This window comes from Fusarium redolens (genome assembly GCF_020744475.1).
Source record: "Fusarium redolens strain MPI-CAGE-AT-0023 chromosome Unknown BKA55scaffold_14, whole genome shotgun sequence".
NCBI classification, from domain to species: domain Eukaryota; kingdom Fungi; phylum Ascomycota; class Sordariomycetes; order Hypocreales; family Nectriaceae; genus Fusarium; species Fusarium redolens.
This window is the reverse complement of record NW_025763677.1, coordinates 364,191-392,071: the sequence shown is the minus strand read 5'-3', so window position 1 is coordinate 392,071 and position 27,881 is coordinate 364,191. Positions and strand designations below refer to the sequence as shown.

At 47.5% G+C, this 27,881-nt stretch overlaps 13 protein-coding genes across 13 annotated transcripts; 8 read left to right on the top strand and 5 right to left on the bottom strand.

Annotated features, from left to right (window-relative positions):
* Positions 1–68: 68 nt before the first annotated feature.
* On the top strand, positions 69–2,091 carry BKA55DRAFT_706432 (uncharacterized protein; the record flags this gene model as incomplete). The annotated part of the gene is made up of 5 exons (XM_046200690.1): positions 69–94; positions 319–358; positions 468–545; positions 596–1,016; positions 1,082–2,091. 5 exons carry the CDS (start codon positions 69–71, stop codon positions 2,089–2,091), a joined length of 1,575 nt encoding a protein of 524 aa, XP_046045806.1.
* A 760-nt stretch (positions 2,092–2,851) lies between these two features.
* On the top strand, positions 2,852–4,876 carry BKA55DRAFT_678392 (major facilitator superfamily domain-containing protein; the record flags this gene model as incomplete). The annotated part of the gene is made up of 6 exons (XM_046198136.1): positions 2,852–2,899; positions 2,980–3,352; positions 3,406–3,668; positions 3,729–4,071; positions 4,131–4,398; positions 4,451–4,876. The coding sequence occupies 6 exons, from the start codon at positions 2,852–2,854 to the stop codon at positions 4,794–4,796; spliced, it is 1,641 nt and encodes a 546-aa protein (XP_046045805.1). The 3' UTR covers positions 4,797–4,876.
* A 106-nt stretch (positions 4,877–4,982) lies between these two features.
* On the bottom strand, positions 4,983–5,896 carry BKA55DRAFT_576881 (Alpha/beta hydrolase fold-1). The gene is made up of 2 exons (XM_046193529.1): positions 5,424–5,896; positions 4,983–5,377 (listed from the first exon to the last, which is right to left on the bottom strand). The coding sequence occupies exons 1-2, from the start codon at positions 5,850–5,852 to the stop codon at positions 5,045–5,047; spliced, it is 762 nt and encodes a 253-aa protein (XP_046045804.1). The 5' UTR covers positions 5,853–5,896; the 3' UTR covers positions 4,983–5,044.
* A 485-nt stretch (positions 5,897–6,381) lies between these two features.
* Positions 6,382–8,010, top strand: BKA55DRAFT_576879 (uncharacterized protein). The gene is made up of 6 exons (XM_046193528.1): positions 6,382–6,682; positions 6,740–6,776; positions 6,832–6,911; positions 6,974–7,350; positions 7,400–7,476; positions 7,535–8,010. The coding sequence occupies exons 1-6, from the start codon at positions 6,494–6,496 to the stop codon at positions 7,915–7,917; spliced, it is 1,143 nt and encodes a 380-aa protein (XP_046045803.1). The 5' UTR covers positions 6,382–6,493; the 3' UTR covers positions 7,918–8,010.
* A 306-nt stretch (positions 8,011–8,316) lies between these two features.
* Positions 8,317–10,217, top strand: BKA55DRAFT_649902 (amino acid/polyamine transporter I). Its single transcript, XM_046197282.1, has 2 exons — positions 8,317–9,864; positions 9,924–10,217. Exons 1-2 carry the CDS (start codon positions 8,551–8,553, stop codon positions 10,197–10,199), a joined length of 1,590 nt encoding a protein of 529 aa, XP_046045802.1. The 5' UTR covers positions 8,317–8,550; the 3' UTR covers positions 10,200–10,217.
* Positions 10,218–11,164: 947 nt separating this feature from the next.
* On the bottom strand, positions 11,165–13,515 carry BKA55DRAFT_649901 (copper amine oxidase). Its single transcript, XM_046197281.1, has 5 exons — positions 13,110–13,515; positions 12,347–13,052; positions 12,100–12,294; positions 11,401–12,050; positions 11,165–11,348 (listed from the first exon to the last, which is right to left on the bottom strand). Exons 1-5 carry the CDS (start codon positions 13,442–13,444, stop codon positions 11,189–11,191), a joined length of 2,046 nt encoding a protein of 681 aa, XP_046045801.1. The 5' UTR covers positions 13,445–13,515; the 3' UTR covers positions 11,165–11,188.
* Positions 13,516–16,200: 2,685 nt separating this feature from the next.
* Positions 16,201–17,808, top strand: BKA55DRAFT_693553 (uncharacterized protein; the record flags this gene model as incomplete). The annotated part of the gene is made up of 4 exons (XM_046199934.1): positions 16,201–16,770; positions 16,913–17,314; positions 17,364–17,709; positions 17,771–17,808. 4 exons carry the CDS (start codon positions 16,201–16,203, stop codon positions 17,806–17,808), a joined length of 1,356 nt encoding a protein of 451 aa, XP_046045800.1.
* Positions 17,809–18,011: 203 nt separating this feature from the next.
* Positions 18,012–19,898, bottom strand: BKA55DRAFT_519202 (heterokaryon incompatibility protein-domain-containing protein; the record flags this gene model as incomplete). The annotated part of the gene is made up of 1 exon (XM_046188323.1): positions 18,012–19,898. One exon carries the CDS (start codon positions 19,896–19,898, stop codon positions 18,012–18,014), a length of 1,887 nt encoding a protein of 628 aa, XP_046045799.1.
* Positions 19,899–20,445: 547 nt separating this feature from the next.
* Positions 20,446–20,907, top strand: BKA55DRAFT_693551 (uncharacterized protein; the record flags this gene model as incomplete). The annotated part of the gene is made up of 1 exon (XM_046199933.1): positions 20,446–20,907. The coding sequence occupies one exon, from the start codon at positions 20,446–20,448 to the stop codon at positions 20,905–20,907; it is 462 nt and encodes a 153-aa protein (XP_046045798.1).
* Positions 20,789–22,517, bottom strand: BKA55DRAFT_741078 (uncharacterized protein). The gene is made up of 5 exons (XM_046201461.1): positions 22,320–22,517; positions 22,197–22,269; positions 22,031–22,132; positions 21,388–21,566; positions 20,789–21,334 (listed from the first exon to the last, which is right to left on the bottom strand). The coding sequence occupies exons 2-5, from the start codon at positions 22,252–22,254 to the stop codon at positions 21,062–21,064; spliced, it is 612 nt and encodes a 203-aa protein (XP_046045797.1). The 5' UTR covers positions 22,255–22,269; positions 22,320–22,517; the 3' UTR covers positions 20,789–21,061.
* A 1,292-nt stretch (positions 22,518–23,809) lies between these two features.
* Positions 23,810–25,540, top strand: BKA55DRAFT_519687 (cytochrome P450; the record flags this gene model as incomplete). Its single annotated transcript, XM_046188357.1, has 5 exons — positions 23,810–24,148; positions 24,196–24,286; positions 24,340–24,408; positions 24,459–25,055; positions 25,104–25,540. The coding sequence occupies 5 exons, from the start codon at positions 23,810–23,812 to the stop codon at positions 25,538–25,540; spliced, it is 1,533 nt and encodes a 510-aa protein (XP_046045796.1).
* Positions 25,541–26,181: 641 nt separating this feature from the next.
* On the top strand, positions 26,182–26,940 carry BKA55DRAFT_649890 (uncharacterized protein; the record flags this gene model as incomplete). The annotated part of the gene is made up of 1 exon (XM_046197280.1): positions 26,182–26,940. One exon carries the CDS (start codon positions 26,182–26,184, stop codon positions 26,938–26,940), a length of 759 nt encoding a protein of 252 aa, XP_046045795.1.
* A 159-nt stretch (positions 26,941–27,099) lies between these two features.
* Positions 27,100–27,874, bottom strand: BKA55DRAFT_519737 (SGNH hydrolase-type esterase domain-containing protein; the record flags this gene model as incomplete). Its single annotated transcript, XM_046188360.1, has 2 exons — positions 27,100–27,453; positions 27,500–27,874. 2 exons carry the CDS (start codon positions 27,872–27,874, stop codon positions 27,100–27,102), a joined length of 729 nt encoding a protein of 242 aa, XP_046045794.1.
* Positions 27,875–27,881: the final 7 nt, after the last annotated feature.

Genomic DNA, 27,881 nt, shown 5'->3' with positions numbered 1-27,881 from the left:
AATGATTCTCCTAGCCAAGTCGGGAAGTAATCTGGATGGCTAGGTAAACCTCGACCAAGGTGTCCAAAATGACTACGGAATTCCGAGAATTTCGGTAGGTTTCAATAGAGCAAGTCGTCTTCACAAGCGGCCAACATTGTTCGGTCTACCCCGCTTGGACTCGGAAAGTCCGAAGTGGCCTCGATTTTCCGTGGGCTTTTATGTCCCTGTTCGCTGCTTTGGCTACAGGCGGCTGCCGCGGAGTCCGCCGACCCATCATTGCTAGCTTCGAGAGACTCTAGCGCAATCCGAGACCTCGGTGGCCTTCGGTGACAATAGCATCATCAGTTTCCTATCTGCATGCGTAACCCAAATAGAAGTATACATACTTAATCTGTAGGAGATGCCATACTAACAAGATCTACTAAATAATACTGAAACTTGTCTTTTCAAGAAAACATACTGACTTTGATATACCTACAATGAAGTTTGAAAGTCTCCTCGCTGCTGCGTCCGCTGGAAAGGTTTTTGCCCAGGCTTCCAGCACTACGACATGTGTTAAAGCGGTCAGTAACTCAAACCACGCCTAGTCAGGCATATCTGAGAGTTGTGTTAGTGCGACGCCGTTGCCAAACTGTATCCTGATCATATTATTACTCCGTCCTCGTCAACTTTCCAAAGTGCCCAGCTAGAATATTGGAACGGTCCACAAAGAAATACTGCACCGGCCTGTTTCTTTCAGCCCACGAGCGCAGACCAAGTCCAGGTCGCCATCAAGGAAGTTACACAAGCCAAATGTCCTTTTTCCATCAAGGGTAGCGGACATTCTTCCAACTTTGGTGGTTCAAGCATCCAAGGCGGATTCCAGTTCGATCTTGTCAACATTGCACATCATGAAATCGTAAACGATGGCCGGTCTGTAAAGATCGGACCAGGTAGTCGATGGGGGCCTCTCTTCTCTTTCCTCGAAGAGCATGGGTTGACGGTTGCTGGTGGGCGCGATTCTGGTGTTGGCGTGTCTGGTTTCATATTTGGTGGTAAGTCATACAAGGTTCTTGGAAGGTTTGAAAGACAGGTGACTGATGAAAAGGCCATGGACTAGGCGGTATATCCTTCTTTGCGGGTCACCGCGGATGGGGTGTGGACCATCTGACATCGACCGACCTAGTGCTGGCAAATGGTACTTTGATAACCGTTGACAGCACATCCCATCCTGACCTCCATAAAGCTCTCCAAGGTGGTGGTGCTCAAAACTTCGGTATCGCAACAAGCTTGACTTTGAATGCCTTCCAATTTGGTGGAATGTGGGGTGGGATAAAGGTTACCACCGCAGACAACTTTGAACATGTTTTCAAAGCTTATGACAACTTTGCTAAAAAGATACCTGAGGATGGAAAGGCGCATATGTTCATGGATTTTGCCAGGGTCAACGGCACATTGATTGTCGCTCAGTATATGTACTACACCGAGCCTGTCAAGAACCCAAAGATCTATGATGACTTTCGTTCTATTCCGGCTGTGGTTGATACTTTACGGCTGGCCAACCACTCGGAATTTGCCAAGGAGATGGAGCAAATCACTGACACGAGAGGAAAACGCAACCTTTACTGGACGCGGACATTCGGCTTCGACATTGAACTGCTTAAGTCTATCTATAGACTCTGGGTCAAGACAAGTGAATCTTATGCAGATCGATTAACGGCTGCCCTGGACGCTCAGCTCATTTACCCCAAAATGCGCAAAGACTCGAGCACTGGAACCCTTTTTGGACTCGACGACTCCGATGACGTTCTACAGCTGATTGTGCTTAGTATCATCTGGGAGGATGAAGCTGATGATGAGGAAGCCGTCAAGATTGTTCGAGAGCTTGACGCAGCCATCGACAAACTCTTGAACCTGCGTGGAAAGCACCGCGACTTCAAGTATATGAACTACGGGCACACTGAGCAAGATATCATCGCAGGTTACGGTCAGGAGAACAAAGCGTTCTTGAAGGGGGTCGCCTTGCAGTACGATCCAGCTGGTGTGTTTCAGAAACTCCGGCTGGGCGGTTTTAAGCTTGACAAAGCTACACATAACATCCCAGATCTTGGGAACCACGATGAATTATAGATTGGATGCATATATTCAACTCTTGGCTAAATGGCCCAGTCATGGCTAACACAGCATAACTATCTACTGCAAGTATCGCGACGCAGTCAGCCAAGAGTTACTACCATCCATGGTTTCGCTGCAGTTGGCCAGGGATGCTTCAGAGATTGATCGTTGTATGCTTTATACGGGTAGTGAACTTACGTACGAGGGTTGGTTGGTCTCTTTTAAGGGCGAGCCAGGTTCGGAAGAAGCTGGTGATTAATTATGCTCCGATAGCGGAAGTTTCTTTTCGAGTTGTTTATCGATGTCTACTGGCGGAGAGCGGGATAAAGACGAGTTACATGTACCCATAACTTCGGCTAGCATATAAGCGACCTTTCCTGTGGTTCTAGAACAAAAATCTGTTCGCTTTGACATCAATTTGGTTTAGGCTGGTCATTGACCCGACTTCTTCTCGTTCTATCCTCTTTGCCAAGACGACTAACCACACGCGAACCCTTGCAAAAAATGTCACAATGCTTATCTGATCCATCGGATAAGATGTTTCTTATCAGATGAATCCATCTGACGTTTAACAAACTCAAGACTAGTTAAACCTTGATCCCTTAGCGCGTATAAATTCGCGCAAAGGACCCCAGCTGGAACCTTTCCCGCCCTATTGTAGCACAGTGATGACGCTTAAAAACTTTGCTAGCCTGCCAAGAGAGGCTGAGAAACAAGCTTAAATATTAGCTACTTTAGTGCAGAGCTGTCAGAAGCCCCAGGGCACAAATTAACCATGCCACAGCGGAAATGCACAATAGCCATGAAAATTCAAGCATATAAGGTAGGAAGCTTGGCTCTTTGTAAAACGATTGTGACCAGATCGTTTTTCATCCCTAAGATTGAGCTGCTTGGCCTTGATAGATAAGTTGTTTCACTATGAGTGAACTAAATCCTGCGAAGCATGAAGCATCTTCAGCTTTGACAGAAGTCCCTCCTGAAACAGCTCACAATACCGTCAAGCATGAGGATGATGTTTCTGACTCAATTGTTGAAGATGCAGATGACCGGCCCATTGTCCCAATGACCTGGAGGCTTGGGTCTGTCCTGCTCATCTGTCTGATCAGCTTCGGAGCTTCTTGGTCTGCTCGACTGACATCATCACTAAAGAGCACAATCAAGAAGGAACTAGACATCAACAACACACAATTTGCACTACTTGAGGCTAGTGAAGAGTTCTTGGTTACACTATTGATGATGGCTTCCGGCATTCTGACGGATCGGATCGGCGGTGCTGGTAAGTTCTGCTGGTATGCTCTCCACTCTAACATCTTTGACTGATCCATGTAGGTGCCATGCTTTACGGAAACTTGATCATGACTGCAGGTGCTCTCATCATCGCAGGTGCCGCAACATGCAGATCCTTTCCACTTATGATCTTTGGCAAAGTCGCAGCAGCGTTGGGAGACATTGCCACTCAAATCGCGTATTACAGAGTATTTGCGGGATGGTTTGCTCCTGGTGGAGGCTTTGGCACTACTATAGGCCTTCAGATTGGTATTGCCAGAATTGGTGGCTTTGTTGGAAGTTCCACCGCCAACGTCATTTCCAAGGTATGAGATACCTAATTGTCTAGCAAATCAAAGTTGGGAACTGACTTTCATGATTCCTAGAATACTGGAAACTTCGCTTGGGTCTTTTGGATTGGAGCATGTGTTGCCTTCTTCACGAACCTGTGCACTCTCGTATTCTTCTTCTTCACGAAAATTGCACACAGGCGTTTTCGTCCCCCTCCTGATCCGGCGACGGGTGAGCCGCTTGTTGAGAAGAACAAGAAGTTCGACCTTGACAAAATCATCCAATTGCCGTGGGTCTTCTGGGCGATTATGCTATTCTCAATGGTGCAAACGAGCTGTTCCAATATCTACTCTCAAAACGCCACTGAGCTCGCTGAGCATCGTTTTGGAGTAGATGCCGTGGCTGCTGGTTGGTATGCCTCTTTGTCGCAATATGCGGGTAAGTCAACAGTAATCGCCGAATGTGAATAGGCACAAAAAGCTAACACATCACCCAAGGCTTTTTCCTCAGTCCTTTGATCGGAGCTGTCATCGATACTTATGGCCATCGTGTAACACAGATGGCTATCTGTGGCTCTGGCATGCTGTTATCGATGGGGCTTATCAACTGGGGCTCTACAGCCAGCAGCGCTGCGGCTTCATATGCATTCTACGCCATCTTCAAGACGTTCGGTCCCGTGACCATTATTGAAGGGATCCGAACCAGTATGTGGCACCAAGACGTTTTTGGTACTGCTTATGCTGCCAAGGTGACCATGAATAACGCGTAAGACAACACCAATCCTTAACAAAAGCCATGTAAACTGATTCCAACCCAGGACGAATATCATCATCCGGATCATTACCGGCGTCATACAAGACGCTGACGACGGCTCTTACGACCGAGTCACCATCGTCTACGTCTTCCTCGCTACTGCATCTACCGTCGTTTCGTTGGCAATGCTGATCGGCACCTTCTGGGCTCCTGACCTGCGAATCTTGCAATTCTCACGAAAGCAAAGAATCTTGCGTGGAGATATGATCAATGATCGCAAGACGAAGAGTCAAGGGCCAACTGGTAAGAATGCTAGAATGATTAGCAAGATCTGTTTCGTTGCGCTGTTTGTGTATGTGTTGGGCAGTTGGGCAGCCTGGATCTGGGGAGCTGCAACGGGTCACAATTAGACGATTCGAGTGCTTTTGGATAGCCAGGAAAATAAGCCTATTGTTTCTCCTGGTTGGGCTCAGTGTTAATGAATCGTGGCTGCGGAACCCATCTGCGGGACCGATATATTGCGGGACAAATCTGCGGAGCCGCACGGATGTTGGCCGATGTGTCACGCACTCCAGCCCTGCAAGGGCGAGCTCAATCCTTCATCAATTAGGACCGATAGTCTCGTTTCTATCTCATGAGTCATGCTAGTATAATCTATTTACACCCGACCTTCGACGATCTTCACGATCAAAGCAGCAGTCTCCTGCGTCTTCTCCACAAACGGACTATGACCGGCTGCCAGCCTTGCAGATTTCATCCCAGGCGTTGACTCAACAAGTTTTTCTTGCAGAGGCAACTGGATAAGCTGATCGTTTTCGCAAATGATGTATGTCTTGGGGATGGTGATATCCGATGCGATAAAGTCCAGACTCGTCTCGAATGCATCTTGAGAATGCGGCTCCGTAGACTCCAAAGCTTTGTCTATCGCTTCTTCGCTGCAACCACTGTAAACACTCGCTCTAGCTCCCTCGGCCATCCTGGTAATTTGTTTCTAAAGAGTATTAGCGACATGATGCAAACGATTTGATCTTTCTCACCTTTGTGTACTTCTCGCCTGCCTGCAGCCAGGGAGGATAAGCCCCACCAAAAGTGGTGATAAGATCCCAGCCCTTGACCGGGATAGCAAAAGCAGCTAAGAAAATAATCGAGTGGAATCCACCTTTCAAGCCGCGTTTCGCCCGCTCTTCTGTGCCTTGGTCTTGCGTCGCGGCAGTCGCGGGAATGCCACCATAGGAATGAGCGATCAGAACGACTTCACGACCTTGGCTGAAGAATGGTTCCGCTGTTTCGATGATCTTGGCTTTGTCTGCTTCCCATGTAATGCCGTGACTCTCAGGGCCTACTGAAGGTAATTTGGGAATGACGCATTCGTATCCGAGGTTGGTGAGTGCGGTTTTGATGGCGTCGTAGCATTTTGGGGGATGCCATGCTCCGTGGACGAAGAGTAAAACTGGTTTCTCGCTCATGGTAGATATTCTTCACTGGTCTGTTGATCTTTCAAAGCTTATGTAGCTGCATGTTTCACATTATTCACGAACGGGACCAACCGCCGTTCTTATAATTAGCCACAATATCATGATGCACGCTATCGTCGCATTGCAGAAAACAGCTGATGAAGCAGTCCACGTGGATCCCTAGACCACCATGCATAACCTCATAATCAATCCCTGTATTCTTCTCCATAGAAAGAAAAGGTTCACTGATCCAGAACATCGCATACTTTCTTAGCTCAGGGGAAGTGAGGTGAGGTTCGGCGGCTGAAAATCCTCCAGTGGGCCAACATTCGATTTAGAGTTTAGGTAAGAAAACACCCCTGTTTCTTCCGCACACTAACACCGCGAGTTTGGTACGAGAACCTTGATTGCGCCTTATAGGGTTGCATTCTTTGTGGGTTTGTTCTTGTGAATGCCGTTGACCCGCGTATGCCGCGTTCTGTTCCACTGAGGGATGAGCGAGTCAGGAATCAGCTGTTTCAATCCTTTTCCTATTCTACTCCGGTTTTGGTCATGAGTTCAAACCATATTTCACGTTCCTATCCCCACGTTCGTTCCTAGCGGATTTGGTGAATTGGTGTCTTTGCAATAGCTTCATTATAACCGCCGGCAATATGTCTGTCAATAACTCTGCTCCGACCCTTCCACCTGAAGTCTTGAACCATAATGAGGGACCTTCACTCATCATAGTAAGCGCAGTCTCCATACCCTTCGCCCTCGGCGTTGTGGCTATTAGGGTATGGGCTCGACATCGAAAGCGGATGGCACTTGAACGTGACGATTTTATGATATTGCTATCACTAGTGAGTCTGAACTTTCTCCTTTCCCCATGGGAGCGAGATGATAACAGAACTTTCCAGCCGTTACTATGGGCCACTGCCGGAGTTGCTATTGCATGTAAGTTATCGCCAACCTGCAGTGTATGTCTTGGTTATCCTGATCTCAGAACCAGCTGTGACCTATGGAGGAGTCGGAAAACCATTGGCAGTCAACATGATGCAAGACCCGAATCGTCTCGGAAGAGCTCAGCTGGTAAGCAGGCTATCCCCTTCATCACTGCAGTCCGAATCACCTAACAGCTTTTCCCCTAAAAGTGTCTAGTTTTAACCGAATTCGTATACGGCACAGTTCTCTGCACCATAAAAGTCGGCATCCTCCTAATGTACTATCGAATCTTCCCGACAAAATCCATGCGAATCGGTGGCTATATTCTCGGAGGAATGACCTTTTCCTGGTGGATAGGCATCATCTTTGCATCCATCTTCCAGTGCTCGCCCGTCGATAAAGCTTGGAAGCCGTTTATGAAAGAAGGTACTTGCCTGGATAAGAATCGCTTCTTCATTGGGAACTCGATCCCGAATATTGTTATGGATGCCATGATTATTGCGCTGCCGGTTTTTGAGGTGTCAAAGGTCCAGGTGCCGAGGTCGCAAAAGATTGCTATCGCTGGAATATTTCTCCTCGGAGGATTGTAAGTGCCTTGACGAATCTGAAAGAAGGTATGTGCTCACCTCAAATAGGATCGTGATCATCAGTTGTATTCGCTTGAAGTACATCGTCAATCTCCTGCAAGCCGGGCAAGAGGCAGACTTCACTAGTAAGCACCCATTCTCCTATCTAAGGTGGCATGAAGGGGCATTAACGAACTTGAACAGAACTCATCTCGACCCCCTGGATCTGGACAGTTATCGAACCATCAGTTGGACTTCTCTGCGCCTGTCTACCGACGATGCAACCGCTCCTATACGTCCTCTTCGGTCGCTTCATTACGAAAACGACGCAAGATCGCAGTAAAGAAGGAATCATCACCATTGGTGGCAGCGGCCCCAAGTCAGCGGACAGACAAAAGGGTCCTGTCAAGGATGGTCCATTTCGCCGACTACATGATAATGATTCGGCCGAGGAACCTGTTTTGTGGCCAGAGACGTATCATAATCAGCACAACACGGTAGTGGAGCACTCGAAGGCGGTTGCTGTGGATGAGATTCCGTTGGGTACGATTGCGGTGAAGAAGGATATACGATGGGAGGAATCGTAAGAGGCCAATTGCGTGTTGAGAAAGACTCTTACTATACTGGGAGAAGTAGTTCGATAAATCATGCTTTAGGAAAAATGTGGGAGACATATTTGAATACTGATGTTAATACTGATGATTAATGCTGTGATGGTGTCTCGTTGGCAGTATATGTTACCAGAAATCGGGCTACCTCAAGTGAAGGAAAATCTCTTCAACTTCGGAAAAGAAATGCACCGCGACTATTAAACGTCACCACATTTAAGCATAATGTCAGGGCGATGCCACAGAACCGTAGTTCAGTCCAGTAATTGAACGCATTCACTTTATTATGCCTAGAATGTGGTGTCTAAAAAAGAATAAAGCTCTCTGAATCAGATCAACGTAAATACCCTAGACATCCAGCCTAGCCCCTGTAGCTCCCCCGCAATCTCCGATAACTCAGTGGAACATCTCACAATCGCTATCACTCTTATCGTCCCCCGACGGCCGATTACCACCAACCAATCATACAACCTCAACCAACCAATCGCATATCTCCATCCGCCGTCTTTAGATCAACTCATCTATTATCCAACACCACAAAATCCACCCTCACCCCGTTCTCTCCATGTCGAACTCATCACCCTTCTTCCTTTCTAAAACCCTATCAGCAATATGAAGAATCACGAAGCTGATTTAGCACGCGATGCCGCTCAACTTGCAGCACTAGGCCACAAGCAGGAGTTGGAGAGAAATTTCTCCTTCGTCTCCATGCTTGGCCTTGCCTTTTCTATCCTCAATTCTTGGACTGCGCTTGCGTCGAGTTTATCTGTTGGTCTTCCTAGCGGTGGTCCTACGGCTGTTATTTGGGGATTGGTCACAGCTGGAGTAGGCAGTTTGTCTCTTGCTGTTTCTAACGCTGAATTCCTTTCGTGTTATCCTACCAGCGCTGGCCAGTATCAGTGGGCTGCTATCATATCGCCTCCAAAATGGGTAGCCATTGTCTCTTGGGTTACAGGTTGGGTCAATGTTAGTGGATGGGTTGCTCTGTCTGCTTCTGGTGGTGTCTTGGGCGGCCAATTATTTCTCGGTATCATCACCATGTACGACCCCGAATTCGCACCGACACGATGGCAGTATTTCTTGCTGTTCCTCTTATACACATTCCTCGGATTCTTCCTTAACCTTTTCCTGGCTTCGGGATTGCCCTTCATGACAAAGGTTGCTTTGATTTGGTCTGTCTGCGGTCTCCTCGCTACTACCATCACTGTCTTGGCTACCAGCGCTCCCGACTTCCAGCCAGCTAGCTTTGTCTTTGGAGAATTCATCAACTCTACTGGTTGGCCTGGTGGTGTCGCATTCCTTTTGGGTCTGTTGCAGGGTGGTCTTGGTCTTACGGGCTTCGATGCTGTTGCGCATATGATCGAGGAGATTCCCCAGCCCTGCATTCGTGGACCTCGCATCATGGTTGCTTGTGTTGCTATGGGTCTTGTCACAGGCTTCGCCTTCCTGGTCTGCCTTCTATTCGTCATCAAGGATGTAGACGCAGTCGTCGCCTCCCCAACTGGTCCTCTCGTTGAGATCTACCTTCAAGCGACGAACAGCAAAGCTGGCACTGTTTGTCTGTTACTTTTCCCCATGATCTGTCTCGTATTTGGTACCCTTGGTATCATGGCTACGAGCACCCGTATCCTTTACGCTTTCGCTCGCGATGGAGGCCTGCCCTTCTCCAGAGTGTTTGCCAAGGTTGACCAGCGATGGGGCATTCCAGTTAACGCCCTCTTGCTCACTAACGGAATCGTCATCATTTTTGGACTCGTCTATCTCGGATCAACCAGTGCACTAAACGCCATTTTATCAGCTGCTGTTATCGCTCTCTCCATCTCATATGCCGTCACTCCTGCCATCAACTGTCTCCAAGGACGAAAGGGGCTGTTGGACAACCGACCGTTTGTGCTGCCAGAATGGCTCGGTTGGATCTGCAATCTCGTGAGTACAATTACTGAGTCGCTTAGCGTGTTAATTCTCTTACTGACTATTCCATGCAGGTTGGCATTGCCTACACGATCGTCATCTCTATCTTCCTTCTATTCCCTCCCGTTAGCGATGTTACAGCCTCGAACATGAACTACGCCGTAGTTGCATTTGCAGCCATCATAATTGTTTCTTCGATTCAGTGGTTCGTCGATGGAAGGCATCACTTCAAGGGCCCTACCTTTGAGGAAGACGCGCTCTTTGTTAGTGGAGTCGAGGAAACCAGCGGGGTGAAGATTGGAGAACACGACAATGACTCCAAGGTCAACAAGATAGATGCAGAGGTGTAGACGACATGTGAAGCGAACTGTAAATATATTATGTTAGTTTATTAAAGAAATATGTCTTTGCTATTTCTACTGCAGAAGCGCTGTGAACTGGTACTGCTTGTTCTATATTTGATCATAGTTCAAAAGCTTACTCTATAAGAGCCTTACTTCTTTTTATGAGTGCTTTTGAATTAATATGGCCATGCATCGGCTCATTCCGACTAGGCGATTTAACGGCCTCCAACGCTTCAAACGGTGTAACGCTTGGGAGGTCATTAACATAAACAAGGCTTGGAATCTGTAATGACAATAAACGAGGGCAGCGACTCATGATTAGCCACCTTGGTGAGCCTTGTACCAGACCGCCGGACATTCCCGATGCTCTGGAACCATGTCAGGTAATAACAAGCAATCCCCAGTATTCGTCGTTTGAAGATACAGATGTCAAGTCATACCCCGTGGGGAACCGACAGAATGACCCAGTATTCTGAGTACGCCGATCGCTTGGAAATGCTGAATCGAGCTTAGTCCCCCCGCATTCGCCGTGAACCCATGCCAAAAATAGAAAAGTCTTGCCCGTCGGCCGTCGGCCGTTTCCTGAGCCAAGGGATCGAGACCAACCTGGACAACGGCTTCATTATCTTCGCCACGATAAACACTAGGAAGCTGCTATGATGGAGAAAGTTCAGATGACCCATAAATACAGTCCCTGCTTTAGTTTCAAGTCCACTTACTACTGCTCTACGATCTGAGAGTTGAAGATGTAATCCTAATCCCTTCAATATCCGAAAATTTCTCAGGGCTTGTGTTGCGTTATGCTTGAGACAAAGTCATTGCTGCTCAAACAAACATAGATATTTTCACAGCATATAGAGTAACTTAAATAGTACTTATCTCTTTTGAATGTGTGTAATAAAGACATTGTAAATTCTTATAATACTAGTCTACCAGTACTCTCGATTCATCCTCAGTGCTTGCAATAACTCCCAAACATTCTCAGAATAGATATTTCATAGGCGAGGCTTACTGTCTGAGCAACATGATGACTCCTCGGCCTTTTCTGCATTTGTGAGCTGGGAAGTAAAGTTCTTCCTGCCAGGCACATCAATAGCCGGGTTTGCTGTAAAGAAATCGGCAGGCTTAATATGGAGATCAAGAATCTCGACGGGCCTGGTATTGGTTAGTAAAGCTGCTCTCAAATGCGACGTCTTCTGACACTTACATGACTGGCCAGTCCTCTACTCTGGGGTTATGAGTAAGACCAAATACACTCCATAACACAATATCCTGCTGGAAAACATCATCGTTCCTATCAGCAGCATCTGCAACACCCTCAACCTCCGAGACCGATTGCAGGGTATATCGACCACCAGCATAAAATTCATTATCACGATGCTTAGTAACCCACAAATGTCTCTGCGCAAACCTAGCCCTCTTAGCCTGCGTAGAATTCGGATCAGCAAGCAACGGCCTCGTCACCGGCGCAAGAATCTTATATCCAACAGGCTGTCCACTAATAGGATTAAGCTTATCCATATTCTGCACCTTGAAAGTACGATCTGTGAACGGATTCGCGTCAAGACCTGCTGAGGCTGTAACTGGAGTTGTGACGACTTGGTAGGCGTTGCCGTTGGGGTTGGTGCGAGCGTCGATGCGCATGGGGAGAGATTCTGTTTGGACGAGGGTGTTCTTGTGGCCGTCGATGGCGGGGTCGATGCGTACGCAGAAGATGTGTTGGTGGTTTTGGGCGAGAATGCCGGGGCTCACGACGTTGCCCCAGGGAGCAGTCTTGCCCTCTTCGATGAGAACGGAGGAGACGATGCCGGTGGCGCGGGCTTGTACGGTAATGGCTCCTGCTTGATCGAAGATATACTTGTGTTGTGTTAGTCGGTTCATCATAATGAGAGGAGAGATAACTTACGTTGAAGATGTATTCGTAGTTGGCCAGCGTGATGATGAACTGAACCACAAGCTCTCGCCTGCGTGTTACGACAGCTCGACCAGTGCGCCAGTTCGTATGCTTCCAGTTAATCCCGTTATCCTGCTCATGTAAACAAATAACATTTTTGGTCGTGCGTGCGGTACCGCTGTGATCAACCAATACACCATCAAAGTACTGGAACCCTGTTAGTATACTAAGACTACATAGTGAGAATGACCTTGCTCACCTTAATAACACCCAAGCAGTCGCATCCAAGCTGCAGATTATTGCAAGCATCGCCAAGTGTCCCGTCGCCAAAGTCGAAAGCCTGCTTACGGTGGAACGGAGGTCGAGGGTCCGCATAAGGAACCGTCATGTCGCTGATGGACAGTCTGTACAGAACACTTCGGCCGTCAAAACGGACATCATGCAGGACAGCACCCTCACGAGGGTTGAATGTCGCCCTCATGCTCCACTTCTGCCAATTGATCACATTCGAGTCCTCAACATTGAAGCTGGGTCCGGATGGTTGAACAACGTTGAGCTCCTTCAGATCTCTTCGCAGACCACCTGGCAAAAGCTCAGGGACGTATTCAGATGGTGTCATATGATCGATATTGACTTGGGCGTAGTCACCCTCAGCGAAAGTGTGAGGGTCGTTACCTCCGCCTGTGGCAACTTCATGGATACGGATGACTTCGCGTGTCTCGGCGTCGATGACAGGAATGATGGGTAGAGGGTAGCCCCAGAAGTTACATTCGCGGTTCTTGCTGTCAGCAGCGTAGATCAGAGCTTGCATATGCCGGCGATTGGGGTCATCAGCTGCATCCAGACCACCATATGGCCATGGCTCAACAACGACTTCAAAGCCTTGGGGAAGGTTGAACTTGGTGATGCGCTCCTTGAAAACGGGGGAGTCTCGGCAGATAATTCGCACGTCATCAAGCTCTTCGCTATACCATTAAATTAGTCCCTGATCGCAACAGACGCTGAGTATGGATTTGGCATACCTTGTGAAAGCTGCTTGAGCATCCGCGCGGATTGACTCAATTTGCTTTATCTTTCTTGTGTTGAGGTCAACGATAGCCTCATGCGATTGAGGTGGCTTGCCGCCATGAGCTGTGTCAAAGTGAACTCGAGCTTCACGAGCAGGTCTGGGCGTAGAACTGGTGATCTTTCCACCATGCTCTAGATCCAGGTAAGGTGCCAAGACCTCCTTCGCCGGCTCTTCAAGGTAAATGACACGGAACTTCAAGACATTCTGAGGATGAGCGGCCCGAATAACGTCGCGGGCTAGATTGGTCTCGTCAACTGAGAGAGGAATGAGAGGATGAGTCTGAGACATATTGGGGTATTTCTGCGAGTAGATAATGAAGATACTGCAGGGAGGCAGAAGAGGAGCGAGGTTGAGGATTTTTGAGCCGCTTTAAAAGAGAACTCATGATAACCTAACGCCGTCTAAAGCTAGTGTCATGCCAAGACATGTCGCCCGGCGGCGGATTAGGGCTCTAGCGGGTATTCTAGGGGGTATCTACAAGGAGTAGGGATTAGAGAGGCTAAACCACGTTAGTAGTACTGGAGCTAGCCACTTGCGGATAATAAATTGAAGTTATGCTTGGTTCAGCGTTATATCCTAAGCAGCTCACGCGCATAAGTATAGATTCAATAGTGTTATGCGACCACGAGTTGGGTCATTGTGTCACTCCTTCAGCTTCCTGGGTACGGAGTAAGTCGCAGACTAGTGGGTCTGAGATAGAGGCTGCTTTACTTAGGTGAAAGGCAAGCATTTTACACCGTGACCTGAAGGAGTGGCACAGTGGCCCGACTCGTAGTCGGTTCATGCAGGTGAGATTAGATGGCCTTGTTTCTGAAACCAGGTTCGTCAAATGCGTTCAGCACCATCCAACTCGATAGGCAGACATTCTATTCTTTGTTTCATTGTCTCGCCTTTGAAAAGGGTAGCACAACCGACGCCCAATAGGCATTCGAGGGTCATGGTGACACAACAGCTTAACTCCTGCAGTGATGTGGAGATGATCGAATTCGAACCAACTTACGACAAAAGGAACCGACGTTGCACGAGTCCCTCATGGAATTTATGTTGCCAACAATCAGAAGATGAACAGCTACATGGGATGTGCAGGCTGTAACATCTGCTCAATCTCAAGAGCTGCTTTAAATCTGTCCACATCGTCAGAGGGCAGTTTATTCCCTTGTATCGAACTTTTGATTATTTCGTTCCCTTTTTTTTCTTGACCACTATCATGACAGCTGAACCCACCCTCCCAATCGAAAGTGACAAGGCTGTGTCTCAGGAGAAGGCTTCAACGGCCACCCGAGACCCCGGACCGAGCATAGTGTCCCGTTCTTCCAAGGAAGATAACCCTAGCCTTGAGATGGGAGAGAATGGTGGATCTGAACCTCTCCCCTTGCATAAGACATTGCACGCTACAGCAGAAGCTCGACGGACAGCTGATGCAGCCACCTTGGCAGAGTTCGATTCTTTATTATGTGAGAAGAAGTGTAAGATCGATGCGCAAGACGCATCTGGCCAGACAGCCCTCCACATCGCCATCGCATATGGCCACGAAATTGAAGCCCAAAGTCTCATTCGTGGTGGAGCGGATGTCACTATAGGTGACTGTGACGGGCGTCACCCTTTCCACCAAGCTTGTCTTGAGGGAAATAGTGAGCTGGCCATCCTACTTTTCAATAAAGGCGCAAACATCGACGCAGCATTGAACAACGGGGATACCCCACTTGCTGCGGCCTGTCGAATGGGCCACCTCGATATCGTCGATCTGCTGTTGGAAATACAAGCCAACACCAATGTCTCTAATATAGATGGCTGGACTCCACTGCACTGGGCCTGTTGGGGAAATAGTGGAAAGATTGTGGAGCGCCTTCTTCAAGCGGATACGTCAAATATCAATGCTATTGAGATGCGCGAAAGTTGGACCCTCCTCCACGCAGCTATTTATAGCGGCCACAAGAAGGCCGTTGCTCTACTTCTTGTCAAGAATGCGAATTTCTATATCATGGATTCTTCAAAATGGACGCCTTTGATGACGGCCACTATAATACAAGACGCAGACATTGTCAGCTTGATCCTTTGCCACATAACGGCATGGAAGGAGGATTATCTCGAGATACCCAACGAGAAGAACCGTACTCCTCTCCATGTAGCCAGCATGAAAGGATCTCACGAGATTGCATCTCAGCTGATCAGCGCCGGCGCAAATTGTGATGCTACAGACAGTGAAGGAATGACTCCATTGCATCTTGCTAGCGGTGCCGGAGCAGGGGAGAGGCGTCTGTTGGAACCAGACCCTATTTTACCTGACCCGAAAGGCGAAAACGATTCAGATTGGTCGAAAAGGAATGAAGAAGCGCTTTCAGGGCGATATTTAACTGTTCTTGAGCTTCTATTGCGAAATGGAGCCAATCCAGGCATCAAAAATGAAAACGGCGACACTGCTCTGCATCGTGCTGCGGCACTCGGAGACAAAGGAAGAATTGACATCCTCTTGAAGAGCATGAAATCAGAGGACTTTTCTTGGGGTGACTGGAAGGAAAGCCCAATTTACTCAGCCCTTCATGGTGGTGATCCACAGACTGCCATGGAATCATTGCTTTCTAAGCAAGAAGTGAAGGGAGCGCCTTTTTGGGAAAATGGTGGACGAATTCAAGTCATCAAAGAGGCTGTGAAAGATGTCAGGCTCCAAGACGTACTGGGTCTGATATTTCGTGAAGTGCCAAGAGATGGCGAGAACCGACCTGAAGGATACGAAAACTGGGGCCCAATTCAATGGATAGCACACGAAAGACTTCCAGATGTCTTGTCCGAACTTATCGATAAGTCTGGACGTGCTGAAAACTTCGATAAGATGGTTCATGAAGCCCTGCAGACGACTTAAAGTCAATTAGCTCGAAGGAACTCGAGTCCGAGTCATTGTACGAACGACTTGTCCAAGTCATGTGGATTCTTATCACGACCTCTCAGCGAACCCTCAAGAACACTGGAGCCTTGTACGACTCAAGAGCTCTTCAGCTAGTCACGCAGGCGCAATTCCATCTAACATAGCAGGACTTTGCGCCATAATGCGAATGCAACTATTAGGACTTCAAGATCTCAAGAAAGGCTCAAACAAACTGTTTCGTCGATATAAAGAGTTCAGTCTCATCGAGGACAATGGCAAGTTAAAGGCAGGCCTAGATCCGAGCGATCGTGAACTTTGGGATACGATAGAAAGATTTGAGAGTTGTTTCGGAAAGGATTTAGAGTTCGATACAAGCAAACAAGTCAAAAGTCTTACTATCTTGAGTACTTTGCAAGATATTCTCAAGGATCCACCCTTTGCACAGATATCTCAAACGCACAAAGATGAGGTGGACTACAAGCCCCCAGTACCTGGGCCAAACCACAAACAGATAGTCGAAAAGGCCGAAGCCACAGTTGTGGGATTCTTCAAAGAAAAGGGCGAGTCGGGTAGAATTCGAAGGAATCGGCCGATACAGGAGATTGTCTACGATCCAGGACCTACGGATGTCGTTGGAACAGCCATCAGGAATCTGATTGACATGACTAGGAGAGGATCAATGCGCTTCAACAGCAAGCTCTACGCCAAGGAGAACTTCAGACTCGCCTGGGTTCATTTGCCGTCGACTAATGTAGGTAAAACGCGCACCTGTAACTAGAGAAATAACGCTGACTTGGAACAGATGGTTTGGATGAATATTCGTACTTTAATCCATCTTAATGAATCGAGAGACAATGATCGGCGAGCTAACAATATACTCGCTCTTTTCACAGGATTTATTGACAAGAATTATGTCATACGAACGTTACCGCACTCGCGAATACTATGAAGTCGGGTATTTCTTTCGAGACAGCTGGGTGGAAGTACCTGATAAAGAATCTCGATCCAGAATGATGAGGCCCCGGTCTGTAATCAGACTAATGAATAATACGACCGACTTTGGGTGGGAAGAAGGTGTAGCTTTGGAATCACTCAAGAACGGTGAAAAAGAGAAACAAGAGGCTGATAGAGGAGGTTCAGAAGCAAGGGAGGAGAAGGAGAAAGACTCAACAAAGATCGAGGCCGCAGTCGCGGACTCAGAGGAAGATGAACAAAAGGTCTACGATGATTGGAACTCCAAGTCTCTTCAGCCTGTTAAGAAGCCGCATGGATTTGTACCTGCATCTGCTATCTATGTTTGTCCAACTTTCACTATGGCCTATTGAGACTAACCACTGGTACTAGATGCCCTACCTTAGTTACTCAACTCACTGTCGACATTGGGACAACAGACTAGTCCCGGAGAACCGAGAGCTGAAAGAGTCACATGACCATTACGAGGAACTACAAGAGAATTACAAAGGCAAGGATAAACAACATCATGACTCGCCGACACTTGATGAATGGTACTACCAATTCGCACAGGAGGATGGTGAAGCAAAAGTCGATCAGAACAGTAGGAACGAGAGTCAGGTAGTAAGCAAGTATCTGAAAGAGAACCCACAGACAAGGGGTACTAGTAGAACGAGGGAGCCTAATCAATGGACAGTAGTGCGAGTCAATCAGCTCTGGATTTGGACTATTTCAAAAGGTAGGCTGCACCGCTTTGTAATTACAAGAAAGGTCTCGAGCTAACCCATAATGGCTTCCAGCCACTCGAGTTCATGACGGCAGGCCGTTACCTGGGTGAACTCGGACGAATTATGCTGGTCGACTACTTGACGGAACACTTGGGTATTGCTGCAGGAACGTTGCCTCAGAGCCTGCTGCAACAGCACAACCTTACAACAACGTTTTTGAGTCACTTCAAACCCCTCCGACCATCGGCTCTTGTCGCTATGCTGCAGCAGGAATTCCCTGAACCGTCATGTCATGATCTTCCTCTCTTTGCTTTTAGACAAGGCTTATCATTCTAGCGCCATGCTCAGTTTCTCTTCCCACGTGCGCTCCTTCAAATGACCGACGATACCTCTCCAGCTGATCCACAGGTAAACCTGCCCCAATATTCTCCCATTTAGAAACCTGCCCAACGATTTTACACTTTCCATCATCGTTCTTTCGTATAAGAAAAAGAGTCGAAAGGCCTGGAAAAACACAGATCGCATCCCCAACAGCTGCCCCAGCGTCACCGTGAAGTAACTGTCCTGCCGTTCCATCTTGTAGCACAAAGTTGCTACAGCCAACCATGCTTCGTTGAATGATGGGATCTGTTACCATTCCATAAGCACCTTGCAACTGTTCTTCTGTTCCAAATCTTGTGCCAAGTGAAGAGAGTGGTTGATTGTGCACCATGCATACATAAGCCATCATGACTCTCTGCACAATGATAGGGTTTTGAGTTAATCGCTCCTCTGTGTAGATGTCTGCGAGATGGAACTTGAGCCATTCATTCATGACTTCCATACGTGTAACCCTTCTGATAGCTGCCGCTACTTTGACTATAGCCTCGTCGAAATGCAGTAGTGCTGATGGCGAGGCAATGCCCGTGCCGGGATCCGGCGTGACAGGCTTGCAAACAGACACACATTGACCAAGAACAATTGCCGGCATGGTTAGAATCTTGCCATCCTCGGAAACATTGAAGCACTTCCCAGGGCTATGGGTCAGATTGGACCTTGCTGTCCAGCTATTTCGTAGATCTGGCGCCCACGATGGTACGGTCGAAAAGGTGCCGACAGTTCCCAAGTTCAACACGCGGATATCTTGAGTCTGTTCGAGAATGAACATTGTGAATTTATAGCATAGTTCTTCAAAGGATTGGGTGTAATCTGGTTGGAGTGCCTTCGGTAAGGGGTCGCATGCCAAGAGTCCAATGAGGGCATATAAACGGTCATGAGCAACCGTAGCTTCCAATTCTGTCGTCTCATTCAACAGCTTCACTATGTCGAGAGCACACTGCTTTTCCTGATCCACTGTAGGTTTTGCTTTTTCTATAGCCTTTTCACTTCTGGCCTGTAGAATATTCTTGTATACCAGCTCAATGGCTTTGAACCTAACTGGGTTCTCCGCCATGAATGAGTAAAGCAGCTGTCCATCCTCAGATGGATTCAACATCAAGACCCAAGTCTTGAAGAAGATCTCGTATCCTAGCTCATACGAGCCGCAAAGCAAAATCGGCTGTTTCTGGGCTAAGACGGCCTCTTGAAGAATCCAAATGCGTCGAAACCATGGACGATGGCCGATGGATTTCAAAGCCTTCCGGGCAGACTCAACCTCGGCTGCGGCTGTTTCGTCAGAACGCCCAGACTTCATAAATGCTGTGATTCGATCATCCTCGGTAAGGTCTTGACTGACAGAATCTGCAGGTGACTGAAACTGCTTCAGACACTCAGCCAATCTGCAGACGTTACTTTCCTCATCACTCTCTACCGGGCCCAACCAAGCCAACACACGCTCACATTGGCCGTAGATCTCTGACATGCGGGGAACTTGAATTGACTTTTCAACTTGATCATTCTGGTTGATGCAAATGGCATCGACCCAAAGCAATGCCCTAGCGTCACTGTCGTAGCCGTCAAACACATGACGCCGATACTGATAGAGAGCATTGTATAGATTTCTCGTGATGCTGAATGGCTGCCCATTGAGAAGGATAGTGGCAGGGTTTTCTCTTGCCCCCCAGACGTAAGACAAGGCCCAGAAGTTTTGGGGTGTGCGGGATTTAACAGTCTTGAGCTCAACGCATATCAAGTCGTTGTCGCCAGCCTCGACATTCAATAAGCGTAGCTCGTCGGATTCAAGAGGTTGATACGGAAACGATTCACAAGTTTGTGTGCCCATTTTGAAGTTGGTTAAACGGTGTTTGTCTTGGGATTATTCCGCCTTAAGTCCCCACCGACTTTCTTTCCTGTGCAGGTCCGGTTGACATGGGTCATCAGCCTCCATAAGCTGATCCACTCCAGAATCGGAATGAGGAAAACGGAATAAGCGCAATGATGGATTTGGCAATCTGATAATATAATTCACAGATTTGAATTATGTTTTTATTCCTTCTATTACCATGTAATTTGTTCAATGGCTGTCTAAATAGCCCGTGATTAGGGAAGTCATAGCTTGCTCTTATCTGACTGCAGACTCAGTGCCAAGCTGTGCTCAGTCAACAAGTCTCTTGTATTAAAAACATTAATAATGCATAAGTTAAAGTCTAGCAGCTATTAGCAATATTTCTCAAGCCCTGAAAAGGCTTCAAACCCATTCAAGCGCCATTATCTGGCCTATAAATACATGGCTGGATCCCCCTACTTTCCTTAACTCCTACTTCCCAACACAAAAAACAGGCAAATCTGAAACTTAATACCAGTGAAAAAAGCTTTTTCCTGTCGCGAACATGAAAGTCACACCTCCCTTGAAAGAGTCCCTCCGTACATCTCTTCACCACGTAAGCCAGTTTCCCGATCTTTCCCAGCGCTTTGACGTCTTCAAGCAAGAACTAGCTGGTTTAGCCGACAGACTCTCTTCCTACGGTATCAAAGCCCCGAGAAACACAAGACTCGCTCAAGACATATACGCACTAAGGAATAATATCCTGGGACATCGCAGGGCTATGAAAACCATCGTCATCGAAATGAACAGTGCGTACAATCGTATTAACAGAAGTGGATACGTTGCTGTAGCACAGCCTATACTTACCATGCGTGATGGAGAAACGATTCATAATCGCACCCCTGAGAGGGAGGCGTTGATGCTTGTTACTGGGTTTGATGCTCAGTGGGGACGGTTAAATGGCATGTGGAACGAAGGGATGGGCTTTTTGGAACAAGTCGATTATCTTGGAAATTGTTGCCGTTAGAGGTCGCTGATACACAAAGCTGTACTGGGTTGTCTGCGGTGCAATTTTGGGCTTAGCCTAAGCAGCGATATCACACAATAGTGTCCTAAACCTATCACTATTGCAAACTCTCATCTCCTGTATGTTCCCTGCTCTCACCGTATCACGTGTAGCCCTATTCTCCATAGACGCTGGGCGGGTCAATATCAGCAGTGATTCCGGAAGTTTGGATACTCGAGTCAATCGTAACGAGTACCTGAACCGCAGACAAAGTATCCTGGAACTCTTGTACGGCCTTGGTGATTCCCGCTTGAATTGCCTGTTGATTTATAACCAGTGAAGTTCTGACAGATCCATCCGCAGCAGCCATCAGAGTTGCAGCCTGTCCCAGGTTATTGCCAATTGTCGCAAAGGTTGACTGGATCTCTTGCAATGCCACTCCGATACTCTGCAGCCTATCGCACATGGCTTTGCTCTGTCGTGATAGTAGGTTTACGGCACCAACAAGAGCATATGATGTCTTATTGCTGTGGTCTTCTTGGTGATGTGTGCTTGGTACTCATCCCATGCCATTCTCGCATCTTTCTGCTTCGTAAGGATGGCGCTCGATCCAGAGATCCATCTAGCAACAGGTATCCAGATGTAAGAACCGCAGTGTTGGCTTCCATACTCTCGCGATCCTATGGAGCAGGCTATTAGTCAAATCTCTCACTGCCTATCGTATGAATGTGCTGAAAGGTTAAGCACTTGCTGCATCCGGTACTAAAGACTTATCCAAGTTGCCTTAGCTGCCTGTGCGGCCTCAACGCTATTGTTGAGATCTGCTTGATTAATGGAAAGTGCTTGATCGAGTGCAAAGATATAGCCATTGCCCAAATCTCCACTGCACTTCTTCAGAATGGCAACTACCTCCTTTTTCATGGCCTGAATCTTGCTTGATTGCTACCATGAATCAAGCTCATTTATTCGCGTCCAAACAGGCGCAAAGGGCTACTCACTGACGCGATACCGGCTGTCAAGCCCTGAAAACTGGTTGCTTTCTGGTTTGTAAGCTAACTTAGATTCAGTAGCATATCACTGGCGCTTTGAGCAAGACCTTTGAACTCAAAGTCGTTCTCGGAGCCAGGCTAGGAATATGTCTGACTGGTAAGCATCCTGACCATGTCCTGCAGGCTGACTTCTCCAGCACCAGTGAGTTGGCTGATAGGAGCTTGACAAAGCATTTGTGTTTCAGTGAAAACAGTCCCTGTGAGTCTGTAAGCCTCGTCGTGGTACTGTTGTTCGTCAAGGACTGCTCCTCGAGAACTTACAGAAACTCGACAGTGCGTATTGATTGAAGTCGTTGCAGGAGTTCCACCAGTCCAGCATGGCAGTTTCAGTTTGCTTTGTGCCAGATAAGCAGACGCTTACAGACTTTCGCGGCTCGTACACACCTGGTAGAGAAGAGCGTCAAAGATATCCAATGACTGCAATGACGCCTTAAGTTCCAGAATCCAATGATACAGCGATATTTCTCAGAAATCAACACCTTTCGATGAATAGTTTTGCAATGGTGTCATTTCGGAAGAAGGGTACAGTACTAGATTGAGTGTTCATCAAATTCTTCTATTCGTTACGCGCGGTGAGCACTGAAATTACGGGATGTATGAACTGCTACGTGATCGGTCCTTGATACACGAATATATGTTGGAACTAAGGCCCAGAGGCTGTGCTACCGTACTGTACAATTGGACAATCAGCAACACGGTAATGAAACCACCCGCGGCTTGGCTAAACCCCCACGTAACACTCTCCTGTCGCGCAAACAATTCCCCCACCAACATTTTCCAGTGCCGAAATCCGATTATCGACTCGGTGCGGCCCGTATTACATGCAAAGACCCGCTCAGCACTGGGGAAAAAATAACTGCCGAGGAAACTGAAGGGGGGTAGACGATCATCCTTGGCACAACTAATACGGTTAGACTAATGGTCAGCTGCAGTGCCGCACCACTATCACAATATTATCCCCGTGATGATCTGTCGTCGATATACTTCGAGTTATTGAAGTTTATCATACATTGGAGACGGCTCATAGTTTGCGCCGGTCTTGATAAAGTTCTTCTCGAAGTGTAGGTCCGTACTAATGATGCAGGAAACGGGGAGTTTTAGTATAAGCCTATCGGTTACTATAATTTTGTCTCACTATTCATGCCTTTTTCTCTCGGTTTTCAATAACCGTTCATTCCCTACCGTCCTCCTGTTTCACTGCCTCTCTTTTCGTCATCGCATGACTCGCCTGTATCTCCCTCAATCTCTTCTGCTCTGCGTCCGCGGACTTTCCACGGACTCTCCATACTAGGCCGTCGATGAAACTGTGGGTAGTGAGGGTCCGTGAGCAAGTGTGTGGCCCAGGCCAACGAAAATCATCTAAACAGGAAATGCTTGGCGAAAATCTCGGTTATAATCGTATACAACTATTCTCCCATTGGCTTATGTACTGCCTTTCGTGTATGGCTGTACCGTTATATGGTTACATTGGAACGGAGATATACACGGGCTTGAGCGCTTTCGAACCGATATGATGTGTTATTTCGTTTACGCATTGTAGATGTGGTTGTATTTTGCAAAGGACTCGGGCTCTCGGGGTGTTAGGGAAACGAAAATCGCCAGCTGGGGTGACAGAAACAAGGATTCATAGTTCTTGGTGATTGCCCGTGGTACTTGTTTTTGACAGCTTTAGCTGAGTCTCGAATATTTTGATGGCTCCCAGTCGGGCACTCGCGTTTTAGAGCTCCGGTAAAATGGAGATTGGGGTAAAGAACAGAAGAGGAGAATTTTATGTCGATCCTTCCTTTGTTACATGCCTCGTGGCTGGTATAAGTATAACAATACTGCCGTGAAGGATTCGAATCCATCCTCACACCATCGGCAGTTCCTTCAAGATGTCGACATATATCGATATTATACTCCAGAATCCGCAGTATGCGGTCCTATCCGCAATTTCACTCGTCACCCTCCTAGTTGTCAACTTTTCTTTCTTCGCCCGAGAAGAAAAGTACCCCGTTCTGATCCCCAAGAAGCCTTTTGAGTTCACCAACAGGCGTATTGTGAAGGAGTTCATCGCCAACAGCAGGACCCTACTTGCAAATGCGAGAATTGTTCATAAGGACCAGCCATACAGAGCCTACACCGAGATAGGCAAGGTTCTGGTTATTCCTCCTTCGTGGATTGATGCTTTGAAGAGTAACCGACAACTGGACTTTCAGACAACGGTTCAAGATGTGAGTGCCGGTATTGCGATTAATGGCTTGTGACTAATTCGGAATAGGACGCTCATGAATACATTCCCGGGTTCGACCCTTTTGGATTTGATAATAAGATGCCAACTGTTATCAACAAGTATATCACAAAGACTTTGAGTTAGTCTCGGTGCATCCTCTTCTCAGTCTTCTTATTAACGATTGTTCTCTAGTCAGATTAACTGGTCCCATCTCCGAAGAATCATCTTTAGCAATCCGCGACTGTCTCACTGACTCAACAGGTAAACTCCACCTACATCTGGCTAAGAAGACAAAGACTAACATGTCTTAGAATGGCACGCAATCCGACCCCAGGCAGACCTCATCCGCGTCGTATCCCGCGTATCATCCCGAATCTTCATGGGCGAAGAGCTCTGCCGCGACGAAGAGTGGAATAGGGTTTCGAGCGAGTATACTCTGTTAGTTTTTGGCTACAGTAGCTATTTGCGAGAATATCCCAGATGGGTTCGACCGTATATCCACTGGTTCCTCCCTCAGTGCTGGGCGATCCGCGCAAAGCTGAACGAGGCACGACAGTGCCTCAAGCCCCATCTTGAACGCCGAAATGATATCAAGCAGAAGGCCCTCGCTGAAGGAAAGCCATGTCCTTTTGATGACTCTATTGAGTGGTTTGAGAAAGAGTATGAGAAGCATGATCCGGCTAAAGAGCAGATTGCGGTTTCAATTGTGGCTTATCATACTACATCGGATCTACTTGCTGAGACACTTCTTAAACTTTGTCAACATCCTGAGCTATTCCAGGAACTTCGGGAAGAGATTGTTACGGTTCTGACTGCGGAGGGCGGATTGACTAAAGGAGCGCTGTATAACCTGAAGTTGATGGACAGCGTGGTCAAGGAGTCCCAACGACTGCGACCAATTCTACTCGGTAAGTCTGATACTCATTCCCAACAACTTCCACTAACAGATACTTCAGGAGCGTTCAGGAGAGTAGCCACAGCTGATATCACCCTCCCTAATGGCGACATCCTCAAGAAAGGCGACAAGATCATCGGTAACATGTCGCATATGTGGGATTCCGATACCTACGACAACGCACTTGAGTTCGACCCTTATCGCTTCGTCAAGATGCGTCAGACCGGTGATGATAAGAAAGCCCATCTCGTTAGCACCAGCTCTGATCATCTTGGTTTCGGGCATGGCTTCCACGCATGCCCCGGACGCTTTTTCGCCGCCAACGAGATCAAGATCTTGTTATGCCATTTGCTGCTCAAGTACGACTGGAAGCTACCGGAGGGTTTTAAGCCGCGGCCATGTCACTCGGGGTTTAAACTCGTTGGCGACCCTTCTACGAACCTATTGGTTAGACGTCGCACTGAAGAATTGGATATTGGTTCTCTTTCGAGCTCATAGGAACGCGGTTCTCGTTTCATGCATCTTTTGGTGGCTCTATCGAGAGCGGGCTTAGGCCAGGAGAGAGTCGAAACAGTGAGGGTTGAAGTCAGAATGAAGTGCGTTGTATACTAGGTCAATCGAAATTGCCAAGAGACTTGTTTCTATCATTTCACTGTCTAGAATTTCGCTCATCAAATGATCAACTTTTCCCGTTTTATTATCGTTATATATTGCGGATCCCGAAAACAATACGAGGAGGTAACCAATGAGAACTGCCGAGAAGTCTCCAGCATTACCCGAACTAAACTCATAGCTCGTACATTTTCACCGCATTGAGCATAAAGCTTCTGCCATGATCGAAACTTTAACTTGTATTAAATTCTTGGATTAAGTATAACGGGATGCCGGGGCCTTGGAGGATTCCGGGATCAGGACAGTCGGGTCATAGTTTAAGACCGTTTTCGGCAATTGATCTTGCTTTGATCTCAAGACCCGATGTTCTGGAACGCTAGTGGAGTACACTGTGAATATAAAGCTGTATCCTATCCGGTATTTAATACGAGAAATATTAAACATAAATTGACTTGCGAATTATTCAAGGCCATCTATTGCGAATTATATAGGAAAGACTTCACCACGTTCTTGTGTTTCAGATCATCATGGGTATCGACTACTATGGACGCATCGCGGAGAACCTCCAGTTCGACAACACTCCTGTCATGATCGGATCCATCGCATGCTTCGCAATCGGCTTCCTACAATACACCTACGCCATAAGACTTCTTGTCGGAGAAGGCCAAGGCCCCATCCCCTTCTGGATGCAAACTTTCTACGTCGCTCACGAGTTGACATTTGTTTACCTCTTCGCCGAAGCTGCACCACGCTACGATTACCACTGGTTCTTCGCGTCCACCTCGTTTTCGCTAGCTGTTTGGGCAGTCCTTGAGATATTCTGTATGTGGTATACCATACAATCCCCAAAAGACCGCATCGCCACATTTTCGCCCCTCTTTGGACGACAGCCGGCTACTTCGTCTATCTTGACCTACACTTTCTTTCTGCAGCTCGCTATGTTTGCGCTAGTCTGGATTTTGATCGAGTTCCTCGGTCCTGGTAGCTTCATGCTCACAGGAGCGCTAACCAATGTTCTTTTGATCCTGGGACCGACGCACGAGTATCTCTCCCGTGGCTCACGAAACGGATTATCCATTGGATACTGTCTTACTAATGTGGCTTGTGTCATATGGACATTTGCGCCTTTCAGTATGGGAGCCGTGGTCTTACCTGAGGTTTTTGATAAGACTATTATGTATGTCGCAGGATTTATCTTGCTAGCATATTCTGTATGGTTGACGACTGTGGTTGCTTCTTACCCTCCCAAGACGGCTACGAAGGGGCAGCGGGCGCCAATCTGGTAAAGGTTGCACAGGTTTGGGAAGACTGCTCCACCTCAAGCTATATTGGTGTTCCAGTCTTTAGCATGGCTTTCATAAAGCTCATTGTATTTAAATACCATCCTACAAACAATCTCTGCTCGTCGAGATGCAAGATGTAGGATACAACTATCTTCTATAGAATCACTCCGCTCCGGTAGCATAAACTCCATTCGCAATGAGCTGGCTCAGTTTCTTGTTTGTTTTAATGTAACGGGCCAGGTCACGTCTCTTCTCAACCAACAGATCCATAACAATCCTTCCAAATACCAGTTTTCCAGAGAAATTGAGATGAGTTCGATCTCCCTCGATCTCATTATACTTGTCGGCATTCTCCTGTCCAATGGCATTGACATACTTGGTGCTTGCGGTATTGAGATCAAGGTATTTGACACCAGCTTTATTCGCAACAGCAATTGCGGCATCGCGCTCGTTACTGAGATTCTCAACCACTTTTCCGTCCTTGAAAGTACGACGGGTGAGAGATGTAATGATAATCTGCCATTGTCAGTCACTGCACCGGAACTCCGAGAGTAAAGCTTACCGCAGTGCCTCCAGCCTCTTTAACCTCACCAATCATAGTAGCAAGGTTATCCGAGTACTGCTCCAACGTAAGAGTCTTCTGATCATTGTGACCAAACTGAATCGTGACGATAGCTTCGTGATCTTTCTTATGGCTCTTCACGTTGTTGAGGGCAGTATCCCACAATCCTTGGGATCGGAAAGATACAGTTGTGGCGCCGTTCTTAGCGATGTTGATACCGCCTGCAGGTTTCTTGGTATTGTTAAGAAGAGCATCACCCCAACCTCCGCCAGTGGCAACGGTAGAGTCGCCCGTCAAGATGAAGAAGGGTGACTTCTTGGCCTGAACACCTCCGAAGAGGGTTAGGACAGTAGCGGCAAGAGGTAAGAACTTCATAGTGAGT

What these genes read in the sequence shown, in the direction of transcription:
- BKA55DRAFT_576881 (XM_046193529.1), bottom strand. Translation starts at nt 5,852, where the DNA reads ATGAGCGAGAAACCAGTTTTACTCTTCGTCCACGGAGCATGGCATCCC. An exon ending in CAGGCGAGAAGTACACAAAG is followed by an intron (nt 5,378 to 5,423) that starts GTGAGAAAGATC and finishes AATACTCTTTAG; the next exon opens with AAACAAATTACCAGGATGGC.
- BKA55DRAFT_649902 (XM_046197282.1), top strand. Translation starts at nt 8,551, where the DNA reads ATGAAGAATCACGAAGCTGATTTAGCACGCGATGCCGCTCAACTTGCA. An exon ending in TCGGTTGGATCTGCAATCTC is followed by an intron (nt 9,865 to 9,923) that starts GTGAGTACAATT and finishes TATTCCATGCAG; the next exon opens with GTTGGCATTGCCTACACGAT.
- BKA55DRAFT_741078 (XM_046201461.1), bottom strand. Translation starts at nt 22,254, where the DNA reads ATGCTGGACTGGTGGAACTCCTGCAACGACTTCAATCAATACGCACTG. An exon ending in CATGGTCAGGATGCTTACCA is followed by an intron (nt 21,567 to 22,030) that starts GTCAGACATATT and finishes CCTGCTCCATAG; the next exon opens with GATCGCGAGAGTATGGAAGC. An exon ending in GACATCATATGCTCTTGTTG is followed by an intron (nt 21,335 to 21,387) that starts GTGCCGTAAACC and finishes GATAGGCTGCAG; the next exon opens with AGTATCGGAGTGGCATTGCA.
- BKA55DRAFT_649901 (XM_046197281.1), bottom strand. Translation starts at nt 13,444, where the DNA reads ATGTCTCAGACTCATCCTCTCATTCCTCTCTCAGTTGACGAGACCAAT. An exon ending in GCTCAAGCAGCTTTCACAAG is followed by an intron (nt 13,053 to 13,109) that starts GTATGCCAAATC and finishes TTAATGGTATAG; the next exon opens with CGAAGAGCTTGATGACGTGC. An exon ending in ACTACGAATACATCTTCAAC is followed by an intron (nt 12,051 to 12,099) that starts GTAAGTTATCTC and finishes ACACAACACAAG; the next exon opens with TATATCTTCGATCAAGCAGG.
- BKA55DRAFT_576879 (XM_046193528.1), top strand. Translation starts at nt 6,494, where the DNA reads ATGTCTGTCAATAACTCTGCTCCGACCCTTCCACCTGAAGTCTTGAAC. An exon ending in TGCCGGAGTTGCTATTGCAT is followed by an intron (nt 6,777 to 6,831) that starts GTAAGTTATCGC and finishes TCTCAGAACCAG; the next exon opens with CTGTGACCTATGGAGGAGTC. An exon ending in GCAAGAGGCAGACTTCACTA is followed by an intron (nt 7,477 to 7,534) that starts GTAAGCACCCAT and finishes GAACTTGAACAG; the next exon opens with AACTCATCTCGACCCCCTGG.